At 34.1% G+C, this 27,262-nt stretch overlaps 2 protein-coding genes across 2 annotated transcripts; both read right to left on the bottom strand.

The window, feature by feature from the left end:
• Positions 1 to 1,239: 1,239 nt before the first annotated feature.
• Positions 1,240 to 2,866, bottom strand: LOC114741757 (TMV resistance protein N-like). Its single transcript, XM_028930014.1, has 2 exons — positions 1,398 to 2,866; positions 1,240 to 1,318 (listed from the first exon to the last, which is right to left on the bottom strand). The coding sequence occupies exons 1-2, from the start codon at positions 2,864 to 2,866 to the stop codon at positions 1,240 to 1,242; spliced, it is 1,548 nt and encodes a 515-aa protein (XP_028785847.1).
• A 1,442-nt stretch (positions 2,867 to 4,308) lies between these two features.
• LOC114741762 (disease resistance-like protein DSC1) lies at positions 4,309 to 26,939 on the bottom strand. The gene is made up of 8 exons (XM_028930019.1): positions 26,545 to 26,939; positions 24,875 to 25,538; positions 24,061 to 24,354; positions 22,393 to 23,589; positions 22,180 to 22,248; positions 21,881 to 21,969; positions 5,304 to 5,795; positions 4,309 to 5,083 (listed from the first exon to the last, which is right to left on the bottom strand). Exons 1-8 carry the CDS (start codon positions 26,937 to 26,939, stop codon positions 4,309 to 4,311), a joined length of 3,975 nt encoding a protein of 1,324 aa, XP_028785852.1.
• Between the last annotated feature and the right edge of the window lie 323 nt (positions 26,940 to 27,262).

Raw genomic sequence — 27,262 nt, 5'->3', positions numbered from 1 at the left:
CAGTATTAATACCGTCACTTTTAGATGGTGACAAAGCCATCTGCCATATAATGAGACACCAGTTGAACCAAGCACAGCCTGCAACAGCATTACCATATACCAGGCAAGTCCTTAAATGACATGTATTAACATATGTAACCAGGAAGCAGAACAAAAAGGTGACATATTGACAATGACCAGGGCAACCATTTGGATTTTTTTTAAAACATTCTTTTTTTTACAAAACGAAACGTAATTTCAGCAATTTAAAGATACTTGAGGCCACAAGACTGATAATATTTGACTCTCTGAAGTTTTTCTTTTAGTCTCGAAAATTCTTCAAACTTGGGAACCAAGCCATTGTTTTAAGACCCCAAGCACTTTTTAACTTGATTAGCCCCGCAGCCACAAGAAGATATATGAGCGGCCTTCCAAACTTGAACGTCAGGTCCAAATGCAACGTTATAAAAAGGCAAACGAAGCATAGCTTATAAAATGCTAAACAAAAAGCAATTATTCCGCACCTTCTGTGTCAGGTGGAAAATGTCCAAATCTTCAGGGGCCATCTTCACGCGCGGCGGCGACCGGTGAATCATCGACGCCGATGACCGAAGACACTACAGGAGAAGGCTTTCAATCTGTTGAACTGATTTTATAAAGTTGATTCATTCAATAACAGAAAACAAGTCAAGCTCACATCTATGTCTTATATTTGCGAACTCCTTCAATGGCTTCCTCAACCTCAAGCTCCATATATTTCTTTGACCATCAGAGAAGATGCAGCAATGAGGTAAATGGAGACAAAACATATTTGCACATAGGAGGTGAATTCGCATTTTATTTCTCAATCTGCTTGGTTAAGAAGTAATCACCTTAATGTCCAGTTGAATCCAACTCTTCAAGATCCAACAGAAAGAAAGTCGTGGCTGTAATATGCCGAGGCCAATAGTCGAATGTAATCGTCACTCCCATCATCTTAGCTTAAAACAATAAAGAAAGGTTAAGATCAGCAATGCAATTTGGACTCCTCAGACCTCAAGAATAGAATCAAATCTCAATAGGAAAAAAAATGTTAAATTAATTGTATGTATGTCAATAGTACAACATAAGGATGCGGTAATTAGTACGTACAAACATACAAAAATCATGTCTATAACTACTAATTAAAACCAGAGTATACCATTTTGAGGTGGATGCACGAGAGTGATGTATGAAGTTATAGTGTTTAGATCAATTCAACCTGAGAGCTTTAAAACTCAATCATTTCTTCAAATTCATCGAAGCAAGCTGTGGTATTTGCGCTTTCGAGAGAGGCCGCTTCCATTGCATTAGAGCCAGGCTGAGGAGGCAATGGCAATTGATTTTGTTTAATGTCACCATTTTGATATTCATCCGCAGCTATCGGGCATACCCCGCACCTTCTGATCTTTACCATTCTGTCATCATCCGAACGAATGTCACCTTTTGATCCGTATGAAGTTATAGTGCATTTGCGCTTTCGAGAGAGAGAGGCCGCTTCCATTGCATTAGAGCTAGGCTGAGGAGGCAATGGCAATTGAATTTGTTTAATGTCACCATCTTGATATTCAACTGCAGATGCTGGGCATACTCCACACCTTTTGATCTCTGCCGTTCTGTCATCATACCAACGAGCTTCGAATTTAACTTTAAGCTCCATGTTGCTCTGACCATTTCTTTTCCTTTCTTCAATTTTCCTTTTTAGTTCTCCAAGTGAATCAGGATCATACCAAAGACCAACATGCTTTGAGGACTCCCCATACAAGTAAAACGGGCTTTTAGCGGCCCTGCAAGCATATTTACCATCAATAAGCCATTTGGCATCAATTTCTCCTCCCCCATCTAATGGTAATTTAGAAAAGACGACGCAAAAAAGGAATCCCCCATCCTCAGAATTTGGAATCGAACTGAGATTCACAGTCATGGGATCCTCTTCAGTACTCTTAAACTTGAACCACTTTGGAACTATTTTTCCTGGATATTCCAATATAGCATCGTCATAAGTGGGTTTCTTTATCGCAAGTAGCACTCTTGCCTCAGCAGCTTCGATTGCCCGTCGATTCAGCTTCTTGCAATTTGTGAATATAAAGCGTGCATATGCCTTCTCTTTCCCTTCTTCACCTTCGTTTGTCAAAGGTGAATATTGTATGGTCTCAAGGGATATGCAGTCAGTTGCAAACAATTGCAAGACAGAGGGAGGGAGCTCTGGTAGACAACGAAGCCTTTTACATCCGTCCAGGTTAAGACGTTGCAGGCGTGAAAGATGTTTGATGCTCGAAGGCAAGGTCTGTACATTAGTCTCTGAGAGATCTAAGTGACGTAATGATGACAGCAACCTGATGTCATTAGGAAGTTCAGATAATTCATTGCAATACGGAAGCCCTAGTCTTTCCAAAGCACCCATCTTATCACACTTGGACAGGAGAGGTGACGCTAGCTCATTACAGCCTCCAGCATCAACACCTCGAAGGTCACGCAGCTCAATCAATTCGTGAACGCTTGTCACATTTCCGCAATTGGCTATAGCTAAGTCACGAATTTTGCTGCGATGCCCACTTGATGAGCGCAACGCACCTCTGATGGCAGCTCCTGAAAGGTGTGAACAGAGCTCTTCATTTTCTGAGGTTACTGAAAATTCCTCCAGACTTGAGCAAAAACTTACATCGAGCCAACTGAGAGATTGGAGAGGGGTATCGCTTGTAAGGCTGGTAAGGGACTTGCAACGGTGTAGCCATAAACTATGCAGGCTGGGGAGAGATAAAATAGATGGATGAACACTCCGTAATTTTATACACCGCATGAGACTAACATCTTCAAGACGTGTGGCCTTGGAAAAATCTGGGAGTTCAATCAAGTCTCTTGAATCCATGAGCGTAATTTCGATTAAGTTCCGAAGATTCTGTAAAAGCATAAATTACATGATAAGATTGGTGGCCAAAACCAAATTAAATTACTTATCTATTCCTTTTTATAAGGTTTCGCTGCCTGTTTTGCTGAGAAAATAAGTTGAAATTAGCTATTGTCAACAACTTAAATTTTACAACTTTTCATAATCTTAATCAATACTCCCTCCGATTGAAGATACCAAATAACTACATCACATAATTTGAATAAAATTAGTTAAAAATAATAAAAGAAAATGTAATTTATTTTCTTAAAACATGTTTGTTTATGGAGAGGATAAGTGAGAGAAAAAATATGTAGAAAAAGAGATATGAGAGAATGAGTTGAAAAAAAAAAAGAATTAGAAAGATATATAATCAATTAAAAGTAAAAAATAAAAATGATGTATCTCACAAAAAAAAATGATGTATTTAATGATTAGGTAAATCCAAATTATAACTTATTAAAAAAAAAAAAAAGCTTCAAAGATTTGATGCTTATAGTTCAACAGAGATAGTAATCTTTATAAGTAAAGGGCATGGAGCTTAGTGTGAGGGTGAAAGACGAAGGCATTTATTTAGAATGGGTTATCAATATTTCATTGAATTTTGTAAGAGATTTTATCTGGACCTTATAAAAAGGGCTGAGCGGAGCGTATTTAATAACAGATTTTCCAACTGATGTGTTAACAATATTTTGTAAGAAAAAATATAAAATTCACCTGCACTCCATCCCAAAGTCTTGTCAATCTGCTGCCGGGCATTTTCAATCGAACAAGACTTTCAGCCTTAAATGTCGTTGGCAAGGACTCGAAAGGGCATCCCACCCAATCCAGTAGCATGAGTTTTTTTGACAGAAACTTCATACAAGAAGCATTTAACTTGTTCCTAAGCTGTCCATTCAAATCTCCATAAACCTTAAGCAGCTTTAGATTGGGCATTGAATCAAATGCTTTAATAATTACGCACATCTCTTCAACTTCTGAAAGGGTAATAACCATGCCTTCAATACGTCCCTAACAAACAAAAAAATTATAATAGTAATAAAAATATTATATACGTCAAATAGGAATTTGGAATTCAACAATCTTTTTAATAAATAAATGTAGAAATTTCACGCTTACCATATTTTTCTTCAATATATCAGAACTTTCCTTGAAAATCCAAAATATGTTGCACCATGTAGGATAATTTAATGATTCTTCACGGACAATTTGTTTACCCATTTGTTTTATTAGACTGTGCATATATATTCGTCCTCTATCAATATCTAAAAGGGCTTTTTCCTCAAGTCTCGCCAATCCAATCTCGGTTGAATAACCGCATGCATCTAACAATTTTTTTACATCCTCAGCATCATAATAATAATTGAAAAAACATGCGACGTGCAAGACAATATTTTTCTCTTCCTTATCAAGTCCTTCAAAACTCAATCTGAGGATATCAATGACTTCTGGACAAAACAATTTTTGAAGCTTTGCCAATTGGCTTTTCCATGCTTCTTGATTTTTGCCCGCAAGATGGAGCCTAGAACCTTTAGAGCCAATGGATTTCCACCTGCATATTTAGTCACTTCTTCTGCTAGCTCTCTTATCTTAGGATCACTGCAGCTTGTTTTGAAGGCATTCAAGGAGAAAAGTTGAAAAGCTTCATAAGGATCCAAACCATGAAGCGCATATATATTATTATCATCCACTTTCGTACGAAGCACTTGCTTATCTCTGCTTGTTATTAAGACTTTGCTACCTGATCCAAATTCACATCTTCCAACTAAATTTTCTAATTGTTCAGCATTATCAACATCATCAAGCACAATGAAAACCTTTGTCCGACGAAGCCTAGTCATGATATGAGAATATATTGCTTTACCCCCCAATAAACTACAAACAAGTTCCTTCCTTAAAGCATCTATTCCATCTTTTAATTTTTCTCCCACTTTTTCCAGAAAGTAAGACCCTTCGTATTCAAAATGCCGCTTGTCATACAATGCTCTTACAAGAGTTGTTTTGCCCAAACCGCCCATCCCCCAAATTCCAATGAATTGGCAACCACCATTTTTTGAACCTTTGTCCAACATTGATTCTACAACTGCCATTCTTTTGTGAATTCCAATCAAGCCTTTTAGATGATCTTCACTTTGATACCTACGGTCCAACTCTTTCATGATACAATTCACTATTTCTTCAATTAGCACTGCTTCATTCCTACACACCATTGAAAAAATAAAGAGGCACCAAATTTAATACCACATCATCTATCCATTTCAAATTTTGAACTATTCCTAATGACATGTAACTATGAAGATTTGCCAAATTTTAAAATTTGTCATAATATTTTTTTTGAGAAATATTACTTATATTAGATGACATAACTAGATATATACATATATCAGAGAAAGATCATAAGCATATATATACAAGTTACCTATCGGGGCTACAATGCCAACCGGATAAATTGGCAGCATGAGTGAGAGCCTCCCTCCACTGGCGCAGTTGTTGCGTGTTGATGCTGCTTTTGCGCTCATGTCCTTCAAATGCTTCGTGGTAACTCCCACGTTGCTTCCTCACATCTGAAGGATCTACTCTATAGAACACAGGTATAAGAAGGTGACTTTGATTTCTGCAGCACTCTAATATTTTTGCAAGCTCCTTCAAGCACCACGTGGAAGATGCATAGTTTTCTGAGAACACCACAAGGAACAGAGTTGAATCTTCAATGGCTTTCTCAAGAGATGGCCATAACTCATCTCCTTTCTCGAGGCTGTCATCGATGTATGCATATATTTTTTGTCCACAAAGAGCACGATAAAGATGGCTTGTGAAATTCAAGCGGGTGTCCTCACCTCTAAAACTAATAAAAACATCATATTTCTTGGGAGATGGAGCAGAGGAAGAAGATGAAGCCATAGCAGATCGCCTGGCCACAATATGCAAAAGAGAATTGGGACTGCTTTCAATTCAGATCCAAGAATTTGTAATAGGAAACAAACCGGCCAAAGGGGAAGATGAGATTACAGAAGTCGGTTGGGTAAATTAATGAATCAGTGGCTCTCAAATTTCAGAGGAAGGGAAAGACAGCACTAAATGAAAAAAGCATAGTACGGAGAGCAAGTAAATTACTCCGGCACTTTACCCGAAATGTTGACTGAACCCAAAAGCAAGTTAGAAAGTGGGAACTGGCTTCTTTTCATCCGCTGCCCTCGCCACTTAAAACTAGAGTGATGCTTAAACGCTTTATTTTTAGACTATCGAAGCTTATTTTTATCCATTTTGATAAGTATTTATAAGTATTTTTATATAAATTAAGACAAAATTCTTCTCATATAATTAATTTGTATTTTATAACTTACAATTAAAAAGTTGTTTATAAATTATTCCAAACAAGTTTTAGTTGTTACTGAGAAAATATTTGACAAAGCCAAATGCTTATTTAAAAAATTCAAAAAAGGGTTCTGCTTCACCTATTCCGCACCAAAACGGTGACTTTTAAATAAAGAGGGGCAGCTAAGGCAAAAAGGAGAGAGGCTGGTTTCGATGAAGTTCACATACAATTGGATCACAGTACCACGCGGTATTTGTGATTGACGTATTTGTATGGACATGTGCATCTAATTTGTATTCACCCCTACCATTCAAGTGACATTTTTTTTCCGTTTTAAAAAGCTTAATTTTAATTTAGACCTTAGCCTTCACCCCTTTTAGCAATCGCGCAAGGAGAAGTTACAGAAGATCGCTCCTAAATGACTTGCTGGCAAAACGAGTTTAATGATTGTTTGGATTACCTTATTTTAAAGAGAAGAGTTTTAATTCATAAAACGAAAAATATTTTTTTAAAAAAATTGATTATGAGAACCATTTAGCCAATAACTACCCGTCTCCATTCATTACTACTTTCGATCCTAAATATAAGAACTGGTTGACTAATTTGAGCAGATTAAAAGAATAAGTTAAGTTAGTTATTTGTAATAAATAAGTGTTGTCTTTCCTAGAATATCCTTAATAACCAAGTTTATTGGCTAGCACAACAATTATTAGAAGGACATCTTAGAAAAAAAACGGATAAATATGACAGATAAAGGGGATTGAGATCTTACATTTAAGACCAAAATAAAAATCAAACGAAGTCTTATATTAAAGACAAGAGGTAGTATAATATAGACTTTGTATTTTTGAAGGTAATATAGCGTATATTAAATAATGATAAATTTTAAAATTTATTAAAATTTTTGAAAATACCTTTAAAATAGAAAGAAAATAATCAAATCACGGAACTGGCGGAACACGTTACCGCAGGAGGTGAATTTAATGTCTGAAAAACGGTAACAACAAATTGGTAAGGATGACTTTTGACTGGTTGGATTTTGCAGGGGTGAAAACAATTCCCATGCATTATTATGGAGCAGATTATTGCCTAAAATGCCAGAAATTCTTTTTGACCTGGAAAAGTTCCAGAAATTCGAAGGCCCACGCACATGGTCTGACAATCAAAACAGCCTCATAAATGGTGATATGAGCTTTTTTTTTTTGTTGGCCTGAATATATATAATTTATCTTTATTTAATTTTCAAAACTCCGTGATAGCTGCCCACCTTGTCACTATCAGCTCCGGAGCTCCGATGGCCAACGGCAACTGATACCAAAGCTCTGGCTATATATGGATTAGGGTCTCCAGGAATGGTCTGAGTGTATGAAGCTAAATGCATCAGGAACTTACATAAACTAAAATAATAACAGTTATGAAATTAAGAACTCCTAAGGAATTAAATTAATAATTTTTTATTTGAAGAAAAATAACAGTTAAAATATTATTTTTATTTTAAATTTTAGGGTTTGCACAATTGAAAATAGAAACTTTAAAAAATTGTATAAATATAAATTAATATTAACTTTTTACCATCCAATATTAAATCTCAACTATCAAATATCAACCTAAGCCAAACTGCCAGAAGCAACCTCTCGAGCGCAAGGGTATCGCTTAAACAATAAATTGAAGCGAGGTTAAAGTAAGCAATATAATGCAATTTTCTCTTTCAAAACACAGTCTTCCGTCTGTCCTCATTTTGTTTGTTCTTTATACTATCAATTTTTTCCCCCCAAAAAGCTCTTAAATCAATTGTGTGCATGCCATCATACAACATAAGGATGCCTTAATTAGTACTTAAAAACCAATATATATATGTATATAACTTCTAAAACCAGAATATGCATACCTTTTTGGGGTGGAGGGAGCGCAGTATATATGAAGTTAAAATGGGCAGAACATTCAACTCGAGAGCTTTAAAACTCAAAATCATTTCTTCAAATTCATCGAAGCAAGCTGTGGTATTTGCGCTTTTGAGAGAGGCCGCTTCCATTGCATTAGAGCCAGGCTGAGGAGGCAATGGCAATTGATTTTGTTTAATGTCACCATTTTGATATTCATAAAATCGGATGATTCTACGTTTTGAATCACGATTTTGATAACACTGGTAGGAAGTACTTGAACCCTTGAAATAAAATTGACCTTTTATGGGAAAAAAAAATTGACTGATATAAAAATCAATCCGACTTATGACATTATTAGGGTTTGATTAAAAGACCAAAAGAAAGATTGAAGAAGTGGAAGTGTATAAAATCCTCTAAATCTTAGGGAGAATCCTAATAAAATCCACCTGAAACACTTAAATCCAAATTAAAGCATACACTTTTAATAAACTAGAGATTTCTGAATGTCACTAAATGATCAGAATGTATTTGTTTAATTATAAAGAAGAATGGATTATTTTATCCCTTTCAAGTAGTCTTTCATATCTTATGATTAGTTTTTGAGACTAAAGAAACATAAGTAATTTTTACGGTGTTTAAATTTTTTATATATAAGTAAAATCTTCAAAAAATACTTTAAATTACAATATAAGTGCCCTTTAAATATATATTTAAAATAAAATATTTTCGTTGAAAAATATTTGTAATTGATATAAATAATATTTCACAACAGAATAAAATAAAAGGTGTTTTTTTATTTTGTGAATCCAACGTTTAGTTAAGTAAATAAAACTAACGTAAATTATGAAAATATAATATTAAATATTTGATCTAATTAAAATATTTTAAGGTCTTAAAATAAATATAGAAAATAAAAAATATTTATTTCAAAGCTATTTATGCTGTAATTAAGATATTTTATCAGAATATTTTTGAAGCTTAGCTGTACATACAAATTTTAAACGTTATAAAATCAATTGTATTATTTTTCGGTCCGAAAAAATAATAGTAACAGATGAGAGATTACTTAAAGAATAAAATAATCAATTTTTCTTTTTGATAAAAGGGAGTCAGTTTAGTCATTTAACATTTAACAACATTTAGAAATTATAAATTAAGCCTCACAGCCTGATTAGAAATTTATTAAAAATATAGATTTTAATTTGAATTTAGATATTTCAGCTAGATTTTATTGAGATTTTTCCTAATTCTTATTTAAAAGGAAAAGAGAAGTCTTTTTTTTTAATTATTTATAAGAGATTATTATTTTTTCATGAATGTATTCCCTCTAATCTTATATATAAATTTCAAATAACTGAATCACGTTTAACAAACTAGTAATTAAAATTAGTTAAAAGAAATAAATGGGTCAAAAATATTTTTTTTTCCAATTGAACTTATATTTTGGTTATACCAAAAAAAAGAACTTATATTTTGGATTACATCTTTTTCTAAAAGTGAAGGACGGAGTATTATTTTACTCTCATTTATTATAGATTGTTTTGTTACGATGTGCAAAAAAGATATAATTGGGACCGCTTTAATTCAGATCTAAGAATGATTTAATGGAGTAGACTTGGTCAACCAAGTCAATGAAAATGGAACATACTGAATAATAAATAATTATAAATATAAATTATAATAAATAAAGGGAAAATGGCAAATAAAGACCTTTGAAAATAGAAAATGGCAATTTGGGTACCTCAATTCACAAAATAGCTATCAGAGACCTGGTCCTAAATTGCAATTATGAAATGCAGGAGAAAAGTCAAAAATGCCATTCCCTTTCTCTTCCTTCCGTCTCATCCCCTCCCTCTTTTTCTTTCTTCTCTTGCTCTCTCTCTCTCTCTCTTCGTCCTTCTCTTTGCTGCTACTGAATCAAGATCAAAGCATTGCATTCTAGTCCTCACCTCAGCCACGTCTCTCACTTTAGAATTTAGAGGGAGAGAAAGGCGCTACTATGTTCTGATTCTTCCACCATAGCTCAAAACCCTATCTATCTCCATTTCCACCTTCCATAGCCACAAACCTGGTGCAGCGAAGAAGGATCTGTACCTTAGAATATTTGGTGAAGTTTCAGCTTGTACTATTATCTCTCTTGTAACAAAATAATATTGCGATGGTTTGTTGGATTTTCAATAGAAAATCTACTTTGAAATTATTATTCCTTGTCTCGGAGAGAGAAGGAACAATGTAGCAAAGCATGTTGGAGCATTGTTTTATGCTTGTTTAAGATTATGTGTAATGCTTACAGAGTGTGATATCCTGCCCCTGCTTGAACTAAGTACCAAATCTGCAACATTATTTGATTCATCTTTTATCACCTTGGATATATCAGAACATTATCAATTCATTATGTTTTTCTACTGTCTAAAACAGGGCTTTATGCATATCTAATAATTATCTTACCATAACTTATGAAAACTATACCAAAAACTTGAAGATACTTATGCCTTATCCTTGCTTACACTCATTTTGAATTCCTCTTTCTTTCTTTACTTTGTCTTTGGTATTGTCTTTATGAGTCAGGTAGTTATGAAGGAAATCAAGAAATGAAAATTCATTATTAACTTTCATTAGTCAATTTATCAGTTTCATGGAGAAAGTCAAAGGCTATTTTAATGTGTATGTGTCTTTTTATATATAGTTTGAACTTTTTTGTGTGTACATACCCAGAAAACATACCAAGATCATATTGGATTTTGTCTTGCGTACAGGACAATTCTTCCAAATGGAACAAGGTGTCAAGAAATTCTCTGAGGACTATGGTTAGATTAGGAAATACATTTCAATTTGATGGTGACAAGTTCATAATCTACTCCTCCTTAAAGAACGAAAGCTTGGATGATTCATTGCATGTGAATGAGGAAGGGAAGTCAACTTTATGATGGAATGTAAGACTCAAGATTGCATGAGGTGCAGCTCGTAATTAGTTTCCTTGTACAAGGGGTTCAACTCATTGAACTTGTCATTAATCTTACTAAACTTGTCATTTACTGCTTATCAGAAGTAGTTGCTGTCAGAAATCTGTAAATTTTAATTTCAACAGAGAAATTTGAAATTGTATGAAACCTAATGGGAACTTGTTATTTGCTATACTCAATTTGTCATTTGTCATAGTAAACTTGTTACTTCGTAAATCAATGTGAAAATTTAGTCATTTTGACAGAGAAATTTGAAATTGTGTGAAAACCTGATAGGAACTTGTCATTTGCCAAACTCAACTTATCATTTGCCATAGTAAACTTGTCACTTCATAAGTCAATATGAAAATTCAGTCATTTTAACGAAGAAATTTGAAATTGTATGAAAATCTCATGGGAACTTGTTATTTGCCGTACTCAACTTGTTATTTGCCATAGTAAACTTGTCACTTCATAAATCAATGTGAAAATTCATTCATTTTTTTGAAATTATATGAAAACCTTATGGGGACTTGTCATTTGCCAAACCCAACTTGTTATTTGCTATAGTAAACTTGTCACTTCGTAAATCAATGTAAAAATTCAGTCATTTTAATGGAGAAATTTGAAATTGTATGAAAACCTTATGAGAACTTGTCATTTGCCAAACTCAATTTGTTATTTGCCATAGTAAATTTGTCACTTCGTAAATCAACGTGAAAATTCTATCATTTTGATAGAGAAATTTGAAATTGCATAAAAACCTTATGGAAACTTGTCATTTGCCAAATTCAACTTGTCATTTGTCATAGTTAACTTGTCACTTTGTAAATCAATGTGGAAATTCAGTCATTTCAACAGAAAAATTTAAAATTGTATGAAATTCTTATGGGAACTTATCATTTGTCATATTCAACTTGTTATTTGTCATAGTAAACTTTTCACTACGTAAATCAATATGAAAATTCAGTCATTTTAACAGAGAAATTTGAAATTGTATGAAAACCTTATGAGAACTTGTCATTTGTCAAACTCAACTTGTCATCTGCCATAGTAAACTTGTCATTTCATAAATCAATATGAAAATTCAGTCATTTTAACAGAGAAATTTGAAATTGTATGAAAACCTTATGAGAACTTGTCATTTATCATACTCAGCTTATCATTTGTCATAGTGAACTTATCACTTCTGATAAGGTTTTTATACAAGTTTACATTTCTCTTCGTAAATGATAATTTCCAGAATTCTTTGACAACAACCAGTTTTTTACAATGAAAGGAGGTAACAGTTGTTAATTCGAGTATATCAGTAGGAGATGAGATTGTAGAATAAAGAGAGATTATGGAGAATGAGAGCTTTTATATGAAAAGTACTATATTAGGCTATTAGCATTACATGTTTTGCAGAAAATTAAATATGGAAGCTACACGGTTAACATGTTTTCATTTTTCCCATTGCAAATCAATGGGTTGGGAAAGCCATAGAAGAACGTCACGGTTTTGGAGAAGAAGAATGAAGTTGAAGGAGAGTAAAAGAAGGAAAGAGAAGAAAGAGGGGGGAAAGAGAGAGAAAGGAAGTCAGAAATTTACGTTTCTAGAGAGGGAGAGTAGGACAAAGAGGGAGAGGAAAAGAAGAAGGAAAGAGAAAGAAATGGGGTGCTGGAAGAAAGAGAAAAGGAAGGGCATTTTAGTCATTTGAGCTTCATTTCATAATTGCAATCTAGGACCCGGTCTCTGATAGCAATTTTATGAATTGAAGTACCCAAATTGCCATTTTATATTTTCAAGGGTCTTTATTTGCCATTTCCCCATAAATAAAAGCAAAGCTAACTTTTAGAAATTTACAAAAAGTTGGCTTCCGGGTGACTTCTGGGAACTTTCACAAGCATTGAATCTCAAATTTCAAAGACAGCGTTAAATGAAAAACACGGTACAGAGAGAAAGGAAATTGCCCCCACACTTTCACCGAAATCCTGATCAAATTTCTCGGAGACCTTCACCCAAAGCTTACTCAAGTTTCCGAAGGGCTCGTCGGGGGGGGACAAAGAAAGAAATTTTCCAAGGAAATATACCTATCAAATTTCCTAATTAACGAAATTTGGTTTAATAAAGCCCTATGATTACGCCTCTCTCATTTGTGTTTCTACTCCTTTTCTTGAGTTCCACCATATATGATGCGTCTTCTCTTTTAGAAATATAAAATTGAATAAATAATTATTTTCTTCGACAAATAGTAATGTATAATATGAAAGATTTTGTATAACCTTTAAAATGAAATGCAGAGGAGAGCTAGTAAGCATTAAAGTTTTAAACTTTTAACATTCAAATGTGCAAGTATTGACATTTTTTATTATTATCAGCTCTCATTTCCTCTCCTTTTTAATCAAACAAGCCATCATTAAAGGGCTTGTTTGATTTCCATTTTTGAATTTTGTTTAGCTTTTACAAATTAAAAAAAAGAGAGAGAGAAAGACTTGTTTAGATAAGGTGCATGTTATTGTACTCTCTTCTATTCCAAATATAAGAGTTAGTTAAAATATTTGTTTTGGTTTTATATATAAAATTCTAATATACTTTTTATCTTTCAAATTTATAATTTTTTCCTAAAATATCTCCTTTTTTGGACAAATTATCCCCATTTATTGTATATATGAAAAGTATTATTCATCAATGAGGTAATGACTAGAAGGGAATATTTTAAAATGGCTAATACGTATTTATTATAAATAGTTAATTTAACTAATATTATTAATATTTCTAAATTTGCTGTATAACTCTTATATTTAGAATTGGGCATAATAGTGTTTTTCCCTCTAAGCAGGGCTAATGAATCGCTAGGATTAGACGGTTTTTGTGGCTAAATTTTAATTTTTGGTTTAGATTTTGGGCAATGACAGTAGAAGGCATTTGCGCCTAAAAGAGATGATAAAGAAATTAATGCTATTTTTGAACAATTAATCATATTTTATATCCCTTATAAGCTTCAAATGAGAAAAAAATCAATTAAAATTAGTTTATATGTTTTAAAAGTATATACCGGGGTCAACCCAAAAAGCAAGTCAATTGCGTGTGGAGGATGGTGTGAGCAATAAACACGGAATGAGGATTGAAATTACTTTATAGCAGAAAATGATGTTTTCAACCTTTGTGTCTTTAAGCTTTGATATTGCTCTTTGGCTTTTATTTTTTCAGTTTCCTGTGCATCGTCAAGCTTGCAGGCTTCTGAGAGAGGATAAAATTGCAAGCACTTCATTCAGACCACTTATTTGCTACCAATCTTTCAATTTTTTCACTTGTTTCCCTTTCGAGAAATTATACGGAACCAAAACAAATATAAAAACTAGGACTTATGTTTAGAGACGTGGAGAGTAGTCAAATACACTCATTTATTGAAGAAAATGCGTCGTAACTTTTCGGAAAGGCAATTTAAAAAAAAAAAAAACAGAGAGAACATGCATCGTTGTTTTTTTCTTGCCTTCTTTATTGGAATTTCTTTTTTTTTGCTCGAAGAGACTCTAGGCTCTGTTCTGTCTCTCACTTCTTACTCCCCATTTCGTTCTATGATAATGCATTACCTGATTTCAAATGGCCTGCTTTCGTTTAATTTCTTAGTTTTTATTTATGTAATTATTCAAAAAGGCTACAAGCCAGAAAATAGGAGATGGAGAGGAAGACAAGTAGAATCAGCACTTACAATTTGAATGGATAGGCTGCGTATCACTAATATACAAAATGATGGTGCTTGCACAGAATAATTTTTTTTTTTTTTTTAAATGAACACTGCAAATTGGTCCTGAAAATAGATCCTCGGTCACAAGTGAAGTGACATATTTGCGCTTTGGAGAAAACTGCTGCTGTGTGATGTCAGTTGTTAATGCAGTGATGAGTGACCCCAGTGCGAATGCTATGTTGAAGTTAAAGACAAAAGCAATGTTTTCTCTGATAAGGTTCCCAAGGAGGATTTGTTGTAATTGCCAGGGATATTTTGGTCTTTTCATTTTTTATTGGAAAATAATTCAATGCATTCTTAAAGGTGCACACACCCATGGTAACTAGCATTAGGTTGCAATGCATTCCATTTCGGATAAAACGGAAGCTTAAATACACAACTTAACTTGCCCAAACTGTGCATTTCCACCAACTGGACATTACAAGGATTAAATTTCCATAAAACTTCTCAAACTAATAGGAGGTAAGCAGCACAACGCGAGGATAAGCACCATTTTGAGCATCAAGGAAAATAGAAGAAAAACAAATCACCTGAACTTTTGCTTGAATCCAACAACAAAAAAAAACAAAGAAATCTGAACACAACATCATAAAAACATGATACCTTTCAAGCCCCTTGTTCTATTCTTCCATGTCACAGGAGCACCCTACTTTGATTCCCTTTGAATTAGGTTGTGACTGTGACATCGATTCCATTGCATTAGAGTTAGGTTGCGGATGCAGTGATGCCGATTGAATTGGTTTAATGTAATTTGAATATTTGACTTCTATTTTAATTCTAAATATAAGCTTTAATAATCTGATTTTTTTTTATATTTTTTATTTTTCTCAAATTAGTTTTTATAATAATAATAGTTTATAGCTACTACATTTGATCCGTAAGGACATTAAAAAAACAATATCTGTTTATTATAAATAATTAATTTAATTAATTTTTTTAATCAACTCAACTTAGTTAACCTATCCTTATACTCCTCCAATCTTAAATATATAAAATATATTTTATATTTAAAAGCGGAGAAGTATTAACAACTGAAGTGGACAGTTAATTTAAACAAACAGGACCATGCATTTCAAAGAAAAGGGGTCCCAGGAAATTGGAATTTTGGCGTGCTGTACTGCTGTTATGAGCGGGGTGAAAAAGAAATTAACCTAGCACTGTCGGTGACCTTCACCGCCCACGCACATCACGTGGAGAGCAAAGCAAATTATTGAGTAATGACACATCACATATGCATGCAAAAAAATAAAGCAACCAACACATGTTAATTAAAGCTACTTTTGACCCGTCAGTGTGGAAAATAAGTGGGCACGCATGCGAGTTCTTAATGATTACGCATGCGAGTTCTTAATGATTACGCATGCGAGTTCGTGAAAGAGCGGAATTTGTGTTGAAATTGGGATACCCTGCTGCTCACAAAAAAAGAAAAAAAAAAGGGGAATATTGAAGGCGGATAAATAATCTAAAATGAAACTCATCTTTTTCTTCTGTTTTTGGTACAATATTATGCATAGAGATAGGGTCTAAAAATTTATTTCATATGTCCAATATTTCTTAGAGTATGGGATATAGCTGTAATTGGTTTAAAGCACGACTTGAAGTTTCCGGGTGACTTCCGAAGAGTTTTAATGCATGGTTAGGAAATTACCTTGAGACTCTCTCCCAAATTTCTCTAAAGGCCTTCACCCAAAAGCTTAAATTCAATAGGAAATAAACAGGGCCTGTGGGGGATTATGCTATTGGGGAAGATAATTAAGGTGGTCTTGGCGTTGATTCAGGCAACCAAGTCAATGGAATTATGTCTGTGAAACTTCATGGAATGGAACGCATACCATTTGCCCAATCTGAACAAAGGAAAAAAAAAAAAAAAAAACTCTCCAATTAGTATCTTCCTGATTATGAATTATTTCTCTTTCTTTTTTTTTTGGCCAACACTTATGATTCTCACATCTCAATACTCTGTGGTTAAGATTTAGGGAAAACTATTTCATAAATCTTTATAGTTGCTTGATTTTTAATCATATCCTCCCAAGGTTAGTCTCCCTTGAGCCATTTGATGAAAATGATAGAGCATAGTCAAAATGTATAGATGCTTTTCACATACGGTCGTCAGACGTTAATGCAACTTTTTGTTCATTTCATACTGACTGGAAACGACAGCATCAAATGAAAAAACGGAGAGCAGAGAGAAAGAAAATTGCCCAATGCTTAATCAAATTTCCTTAGGGTCTGTTTGGTATGAGGAAGAATGAGAGAAGGAGAGGGGAGGAAAAATTTTAATGAGCTTGATTTTAAAAATTAAAAAAATGAGGTTAAAAATGTTTAATTACTTTTTATTACTCTTTTATATTACTTTTCTCTTTATTAAAATTTCAAAACCCCACTTCTCCAATTTTTTATATAGAGCTCATTAAAATTTCCCTTCTTCTCCCCTCTTTTTCATTTCCCTCGTACCAAACAATACCTAGGTATACACACATTAGTTTGAGCTTCCGTATTTTACGGAAAATTACAATTAATTGAAGGGTCAAAAAGACAATTTAAAAAGAAAAGGCTTGTGCCAGCTTACATCATCCTTCGATCATGCCCAGCTACTATCAGACCTCTTCAATTCAAATGATAGACTTAGCTTCACATGATCAGACTATGCAAATAGCAAAACTTGAATTAGCAATGGTGCTGCCTTGATGACTTGCTCTTAACTTGAACAAGCCTATCAGTTTTTGCAAGGCCTCCGGCTGTGACTTGCTCTTCATCGAATGAGATGACTAAAAGCAAAGCTAACTTTTGCAGGCTTCGCCTTTTCCGTGTGGCTTCCGAAAAAGCTTTAAGGCATAATTAGGAAACGACGTTGAGACTTCCTCCCGAATTTCTTAAGGCCTTCACCCAAAGCTTAATTAATAAAAAAACTAGAAATGATTCAAATTTAATAAATGCATGATGGCCCATTATTATATATACCTATTGTACTCTTAATTAAGTTGAAATTAGTCACGCGTTAAGAAGAGGGAAGATATAATAAGTAGGCACGAATCCAAGTTCTTCAAGGTCATGTGAAGAATATTCAAAGAAAATTATAGTTAATACGAAATGACAGGCCGGTGACTTTATTTTGCTCACACTGTAATATTCTCAACAAGATTTAAATAATTTAACCACTATTTTAGATTTATTTATAAATCAATGTCGTGCCAAAGAAAATCTTAAAACTTATTAATTTATATTTAAAATTAACTAGGTTTTCAACTTTGCCACCATCAAATATACATAATTTAAAGACCCTTTGTGCCAAGAAATTCTTACTGAAAGAGTAATGCAAGAAGAGATCACTCCCTCTTAAGCCATTTGATGAAAGAAATGATGCCTGTTAGAGAGAAAAAGCACCAAAACATTAGAGCAAGAGGCAAAAGTAATGAATACATACAAAAACATTTAATTCGCCATATGAACTTGGAAGTGATGGAATATTCTTGAAAATGCTCGGTTTCCTTCACAGGTTCAGTAGTTCTGTCTGTCACTTATTTTCAAAAGCAAGCTACAACTTTTACTTTATTTTACTTTGAACAAGCACATCACTATATCAGCTTTTTGCAAAGCCTCCAGCTGTGACATGTGTAGCCCTACTACAAATTATGCAATATTTGTCTGTTCTAGAAACTCATTTTCATCTGCTTAGAGAGAGACATTGATTGAAAAAATATAGATAGGAGTTATATAGATTCATCTGTTATGTAACAGACAATTATGAGGAAGTAACGAATATACAGCTTCATACTCGTCTGATCCGTAGGAAATACGGTACGAAAATGAATTTTTTTTTATAGTAGTGCAGCATCAGGAAGGAAACGTTCTTCTGATTCTACAGAAAGAACATCGAAATAATATAAGAAGAGTGGACTATTATGAGCATTGCTGATTGATTGAACAATGAGCCCTTCTGCTTTCCAAAATAAGTAGAAAACAACTGAATGAACAGAATCGGGGGATGAGATTGAAACTAACAAAATATAAGATTTAATTTCATTCACATGCTTAACATGGGATATATAAATTGTTGTCTCTTAGAAAATGATGTAGAAATAATATCCATGTATATTGAATGGAGGCTGGGTCCGGTTGTTTTTAATTTTAATTGTAATGTATAACAGTTGAAGAATTAGTTTTTATTTAATTTAGCCCTATAGGCATGGAAGAACACGATAAGAGAAAGATCAATCATAATTAAGCATATATATATATATAGTTTCCTATCCAAGCCACAATCTCAACCAGATAATTAAATTGGCAGCATGAGTGAGAGCCTCCCTCCACTTTTGCAGTTGTTGCTGGGTGATGCTTTTGTGCTCAAGTTCTGCAAATGCTTTCTGATAACTCTCAGATTGCTTTCTCACATGTGAAGGATCTACTCTATAGAACACTGGCGTAACAAGGTGACCTTTATTTTTGGAGCACTCTAAGCTCCTTCAAGCACCACGGGGAAGATGTATTACTAATTGGGGGATATAATAAAAACATCTCAACTTAAAAGATCAAGATATGGGTGAATAGGAACATTTAATATTATAATTAAGTCTTCGCATGGGTTTGTTCAAAACCAACAAAATCATATTTCATCCGGTACAAGCTACATCAAGTAACAAATGCATACACTAAATGCGAATGGATTATAGAGTAGTCTCAGAAAATTAAGATTTGTAAGTCGCACTTTCTTCCATCAGCTTCTTATGTCTTCATTAACTGATGAGATATTCATCTTTGATATTCGCAAAGCCTTTCCCAGCAACTTCAGTAATTTGATCTGCCCTTACGACGTAGAAGCGATGAAACTCCAATCCTTAATCATGATGTGGGATTGGGGCGAGGGAACCCAAAGAGTTGTAAAACAGTCACACTCATTTTCCCTCTTTTTTTTTTTTATTAATAAAAATGAAAGTTTAAATAAGTTGAATTTCGGTTCTCATTAGACTATTATGCCTTCACTTGGGCTTCGGCATACGCGCAGTTGGAATACTCTGTTTTGAAAATAGAGATAAGTTCTCTCTTTTTGCGGACGTTGCGAAGAAGAGAGAGCAGAAGTAGAGACACAAGAATAGTTATTAACAGAATACTTATAGAAAGAGACTCATTTAAATCGTAAGCCAAGACTAAAGGCCCTTTAGGCCAAGAAAATCCTCCTTGACAGAGGTATGCAAGGGAACAGACGAAAATGAACAGAGTTGCAGGTGAAAATGGACTTGAACCTTGAAATCAAAATGTATGAATGTTTTCACATATTGTCGTCAATACAACTTTTTTGGTTCATTTCATACTGAATGGAAAAGACAGCACCGAATGAAGAACGGAGAGCAGAGAGAGAGAAAATTATACGAAGAGTGGACTATAAGCATTGCTGATTGATTGAACAACGAGCCCTTCTGCTCTGCTTAGCCGGCAAGGGATCTGTCAAAAATAAGCACTGACAAATGAACAGAATCGGTGGATGAAATTGAAACCAACAACATACCACACCTCTTATGCTAAATATAGGAGTTAGCTGACTAATTTGAATAGATTAAGAAAATAAATTAAGTTAGTTATTTATAATAAATATTGTCTTTTTTAAAATATCCTTGTTAGTCAATTATATTGGCTAGAACTATTACTATTAGAAGGACTGTCTTGGAAAAAAATACATAAATATGAGAGACAAAGTAGATTAGGATTTATATTTAAGACCAAAATTAAAATCAAACGAAGTCTTATATTAAAGATTAGAGGTAGTATAAGATTTCGTTGGCATGCTTAACTTGGGATCAATGATTTAAAAACCGGATCGGATCGGACGGTCGGACCGGTTGAACCGTTAGCCGAACCTGTTAACGGCTCGGTTTGGACCGAAAAACCATTTATATAGTTGAGCCGGATTGGACCAGAGTTGAGTCGTCATTAAGTCGGAAACCAGAGTTGGATCGGGAACTGGAACGGTTTTCAGAAAATCGGACGGTTTTTTAGCCTGACCAAAAAAATACTAGAAAAATAAAAAAATTGACCCCCTCAAATATCCTAATATATTTTTAGACTATTTATAACCATATAGTATTATCTTATTGAAAATTTCACATATTGTGATATTAAAACCATGAATCACTAGCCTTTTTGTTTTGATGTCTGCTCTATCTTTTAAAATAATTTTTTGATTTGAATAAATTAATAATTTTTAATATTATTAAATATTTTAAACATACATAAATTTAAATATATATATAAGGTTTTAGTCCATCTTCAATGATTTTATTATATTTTTGGATCATTTAAATACATTTCTAAATTATTAATAATTTAATATTTTTCATATATATATTAATTATATGTATATAATATTGTTTTAAATTAATTATTGCGTTACCGGTCCGACCAAACGGTCCGACTGGTTCGACCGATTGGACTATAACCCGCTGATCTTTCCAGTTTGACTTCCGGTTCGGCTTTTAAAACATTGCTTGGGATATGTAAATTGGCTCCAAAGAAATTAATGCAAGGACAAACCTCAACAAATTGGGGCTGCCACAGCCCGGGGCCCTGACACCACGTGTATGAGCTGACATGTATTGGGCGAGTCAGAATCTTCTTCGCTTTTACTGGTTTCATGTTCTTAACGATCCTTGTCCCTATTAATTATAACCGCGATCAGAGGCTCAAATGATTCATTCCTCATTTGATCAGGCTCTGCTTCGGTGTTAATAACTTCATTCTTAGATGTGAAGCTAAATGCGTCGGGAACTTATGCAAACTAAACTAACAACCCTGATTAAATTAAGAACTCCGAATTACCGTCCAATATTAAATCCCAGCTATCAAATGTTAACCTCAATCAAATTTTTAGGGTATTCCTAACTAAAGGCAACTTTGCATGTTCGCAAATATTTCCAAAACTGTGGTAAAAAAATTTTTTTCAGAGGAAGATGATCGGATGAATTGAACGAGATCAAACTTTTCAGGCCGCTGATTATGAGTTTACGACTTTAATGGATGCAGCCTTGTGAATACACACACACACACACAAATGAGATGGAAATTCCTGCAGCCATCAGAGGGACAGGGATTGAAAAAGAAAGATGAGCAGATATTAATGTTCAAAGATCGAACCTGTTGTTTCTTGTTCTTCTCATATTCTTCATATTTGCAAGCTCCTTCAGTGGCTTCCTCAATGTCCATAAATCCTTTTCTTTCTCAATCTGCTCGATTAATTTCCCGTGATTATGACATAGTAGAAGTAAGAGATAGTCAGCTTAATGTCCATCAGTTGAATCCAGTTCTTCAAAAATGTTAAATTAATCATATGAATGCCAATGGTACAACTTAATGATGTGGTAATCAGAACGTACAAATTATTTAAAAACAAGAAAAAAGCATTTCTATCACTAGTAGTTAAAACCCGAGCATACCATTTTGAGGTCGAGGCGCGAGAGTGATATATAAAGTTGAATAGTGGGCAGATGAATTGAACTTGAGAGCTGTAAAACTCAAAAACCATTTCTTGAAATTCATCGAAGTAAGCTGTGATATTTGCGCTTTCGAGAGGCCGATTTGCAATGCAATAATGCCAATTGAATTTGTTTGATGTAATTTTGATATTCAACTGCAGATGTCGGGCACACCCCCCACTCTTTGATCTCTACTGTTGTTTCATCATCATCAAGCGAAAAGGCTGCGAATTCAAATTGAAGCAATGGATGATAAGAAGTGTTGCTTTGGGCTTCTATTTTCTTTTCTTCAATTTTCCTTTGTACTTCTCGACACTGCCTTTGAGCGTACCAAAGAACAACATGATCTGATAACAGGGACTCACCGACAGAGCAGTGCTCAAACGTGGAAGCATGTTGACCATCAATAAACAATTCGGCTGTAATATTTGTCCACCGCGATGATCCAGAAATGACGGCGCAAAAAATGAAAGCGCCATCCCAAGGTTGTGGAATCGAACTGAGATCCACAGTCAGGAAAGACTGTGTAGTCCTATACATGACCCACTCTGCAACTCTTCTTCCCGGATATTCCATGTTAGCCCAGAAATAAATGGCTTTGTTGTTATTTATGGCAAGTAGCACTCTGGCCTCAACAGCTTTGATTGACTGCCCATCCAACTTCATGCAATTTCTGAAACTGAATCTTTCATGAGAAAATTGATCTCCTTCTCTATCTTCACTCATTAAAGGTAAATGTAAAGTCTCAAGGGACAGGCAGTCATTGACGTACAGTAGTGAGATAGAGGGAGGGAGTTGTGGTAGAGACAGAAGCCTTTTGCATCCATTTAAGGTGAGACTTTCTAGGCTTGAAAGATGTTTGATGCTTAAAGGCAAGGTCTCTATATTACTCCCTGAGAGATCTAACAGACTTAATGACGCCAACAAGCTGATGTTGTCAGGAACTTCATATAATTCACTACAATTAGTAAGCCGTAGAAATTGCAAAGCACGCATCTCATCAAATTTGGAACACAGATTTGATGCTAACTTATTACAATAATCAGCATGAAGGCGTCGAAGCGTGCGCATGTCAACCAATTTGTGAAGACTTGTCACACCTTCGCATCTTCCTAGGTCCAAAACATCAATTTTGCTGACATGTCCGCTTGATGAGCACAACTCACCATTGATGGTTGCGTCACGAAGCACCAAGACAAACAAATGTTTTTCTGAGGTCACCGAAAATTCACTTAGTCCTGAGCATCCTGTCAAGTTGAGCATACACAGTGATTTGAGATGGGTGTTGCTTGTGAGGCTGGCAAGGGTTGTGCAACCTGTTAGCTCTAAACAAGAAAGGCTATGGAGAGATAAAATAGATGGATGAACATTCTGCAATTTTGTACAATAATTGAGAGTAACTTGGACAAGATGTATGGCCTTGGAAAAATTTGGGAGCTCAATCAAGTCTTTTGATCCATGAAGATCGATTTTGCTTAAATTCACAAGATTCTGTAAAAAAAAAAAAAAAAATCCATGGTAAGATTGGTGGCAAAAATGAAAATAATTACTCTCTCTTATCCTTCTTTAATAGTTTTACTAAAAAATTACTTATTAATGTCAAAGGTTTTACAACGTTCTAAAATTACACTTAATCAATAATCTTTATAAATATTGGTGTGATGGTGAAATACAAATGCATTTTTTAGAATAGGTGCTGTCAGTCTGTCATTGAATTTTTTAAGAGGTTTTAAAGACCCATAGGTAAAGGCTTACAAATAATTAAGACTAAAGAAAAGGCACATAATCAAAATTTTCAACTAATGCATTAATAATATTTTAAAGAGAAAATATAAAATCTACCTGCTCTCCATCCCAAAGTTTTGTCAATTTGCTGAAGGGCATGTTTATTTCAATAAGATTTTCACCCTTGAATGTTGTCGGCAAGGTCTTTAAAGGGCATCCCACCCAATCCAATAGCATGAGGTTTTTTGACAAAAACATCATGCCAGAAGCATTTAACTTGTTCCTAAGCTGAACATTTAAATTTCCATAAACCCTAAGAAACTTTAGATTGGGCATTGAACGAAATGCTTTAATAATAACGCCCGTCTCTTCAACTTCCGAAAGGTCCATAATCATGCCTTCAATACTTCCCTAACAAACAAAAAATAATAATATTAATAAAAAAATCATATAAATCAAATAGGAATTTGAAATTCAACAATCATTTTAATAAATAAATGTATAAATTCCACACTTACCATTTTTTCTTCAATATTTCAGAACTTTTCTTGAAAATCCAAAATATGTTGCACCATGTAGGATATTTTAATGATTCTTCACGAACAATTTGTTTACCCATTTGTTTTATCAGACCATGCATACGTATTTTTCCTCTATCAATATCTAAAAGAGCTTTATCTTCAAGTCTCCTCAATCCAATCTCGGTTGAATAACCGCATGCATCTAACCATTTTTTTACATTCTCAACATCATAATAATAATTGAAAAAAAATGCGATATGCAAGAAAATATTTTTTTCTTCCTCATCATCAAGTCCTTCGAAGCTCAATCTAAGGATATCATTGACTTTTGGGCAAGGTAATTTTTGAAGCTTTTCCAATTGGCTTTTCCACGCTTCTTGCTTTTTGCCGCATAAGAAGAGGCCTAAAACCTTTAGGGCCAATGGATTTCCACCTGCATATTCAGTCACTTGTTCTGCTAGCCCTCTTATCTTTGGATCACTGTAGCCTTTTTTGAAGGCATTCAAGGAGAAAAGTTGAAAAGCTTCATCAGGATCCAAACCATGAAGCACATATATGTCATCCACTTTCTTACGAAGCACTTGTTTATCTCTGGTTGTTATTAAGACTTTGCTACCTGATCCAAATTCACATCTTCCAACTAAATTTTCTAATTGTTCAATATCATCAACATCATCAAGCACAATGAAAACCTTTTTCCGACTAAGCCTAGTCATTGTATGAGAATATATTGCTTTATCCCCTAATAAACTCCAAATAAGCTCCTTCCTTAAAGCATCTATTCCATCTTTCTTTGATTTTTCTCCCACTTTTTCCACAAAGACTGACCCTTCGTATTCAAAATGCCACTTCTTATACAATGCTTCTGCAAGAGTTGTTTTGCCCAAACCGCCCATCCCCCAAATGCAAATAATCCGGATATCCTTCGACCCCTTGTCCAACAATGATTCTACATGTTTCATTCTCTCTTCAATTCCAATCAAGTCTTCTCTATTATATTCACTTGGATACCGCTTGTGCAACCTTTCTTTAACGCTTTCCACTATTTCTTTAATTTTGTCTGCTTCGTTAACTCTGACACCATTGAAAAAGTAAAGATGCACCAAATTAAATATTGCGTTATCTATTCAAAATTTTTAACTATTCCTAATGAAATGCAACTTAGAAGATTTGTCAATTTTGAAAATGTGTTGTTATTAATAGTTTTCTTGAGAAACATTACTCCTTCATTCTTTATTATAAGAAATAATTATGAAGTATGTCATGTTTTCATAAGAGGCATTTAGAAGTTGTCTCAAATTTGGTTTATTGATTTTTTATTTTATCCTATTTAATTACTTAGTACTCATTTCATTATATTTAATTTCCACACATTTTATTTTATACTCCTAGTTCTATTATAAGGCACTTCCAATATGTTTCACACAAATCAAGAAAAATTTTAAATTGTATTAACTTTTTATTAAAATATAGCAACTTTTCAACTTTACCCCTATTTAATATATACACATTTCAAAACGAATATCTATCCGGAAAAAAAGTCTATCTATACTATAATAAATAAAAAGCAATGTACCCTATTCATCGTAAAAATTTAATGAAGTGATTTACAAATAAGACTAAAAAAACCTTCTCTCTCTGCTCTCCGCCCTATAAATAGGACTAGAGGAGCACACATTATCTATCTTCCACATAAATGAGGGCATTTTTTACCAAAAAAAAGTTATATTTTTTGACCCATTTATTGCCCTCAACGCAATTCGGGTAATTGTCTATTATAAAAGAAAAGGGAGAGAGTACTAAATAATTTAAACTGGATATATAAAATTTGAGCTTAATTTAATGGCCATGAATGGATCATAATGACTATATATAGTGAGACGGGGATTTAGAAGAAAAATATTGTGACAATAAAGTTGATAGGCCTGGTGGACTGGCTAAGCAAAGTGTGTGTATATATATGAGATCCTATAGTCTCATTATGATTATCAACTCCCATGGATGCTCAAAGATTGATTTAATTTAGCCCCATGCATCATGGAAGAACATGGTAAGAGAACGATCATAAGCATGTAGTTACCTATTGGTGATGGGGAAACCAGATATACCAGCAGCTTCAGCGAGAGCCTTCCTCCACTGATGCAGTAGTCGCTTGCTGATGCCTTTGCCCTCAAGTTCTTCAAATGCTTTCTGATAACTCTCAGATTGCTTCCTCACATGCGAAGGATCTACTTTATAGAACACCGGCACAACAAGGTGACCTTGATTTTTGGAGCACTCCAATATTTTAGTAAGCTCCTTCAAGCACCATGTGGAAGATGCATAGTTTTCTGAGAAGATCACAAGGCACAGAGTTGAATCTTCAATGGCTTTCTCAAGAGATGGCCATACCTCATCTCCTTTCTCAATTCCGTCGTCGACGAATGTTTCTATTTTACTTCTGCGAAGAGCATCGCAAAGATGGCTAGTGAACATCCGCGGGTGTCCTCACCTCTAAAACTTACAAAAATATCATGTGGCTTTGGATATTGAGAAGATGGAGCAGGGGAGGAAGATGAAGCCATATCAGATTGCTTTGCTTTGATATGCAAAAGAGAGTTGGGACTCGTCTCAATTGTGAACTGAGAGTAATTTGTGATATATAGGAAACACACAGGGCCATGCATTCGAAAACGGACAAACAAGATGAATAATAAATAATTACTGTATAAATTAATTTTAAAGAAAGGCGGTCCTACCTAGTTGGAATTTTCTTGTGCTCTTAGTCGCTGGATAAGACAGCACTATATGAAAAGCAT

Source organism: Neltuma alba, unplaced genomic scaffold, assembly GCF_004799145.2.
Source record: "Neltuma alba isolate B1F8T4 unplaced genomic scaffold, ASM479914v2 tig00003521_pilon, whole genome shotgun sequence".
NCBI lineage: Eukaryota > Viridiplantae > Streptophyta > Magnoliopsida > Fabales > Fabaceae > Neltuma > Neltuma alba.
This window is presented reverse-complemented; position numbering and strand designations above follow the sequence as displayed.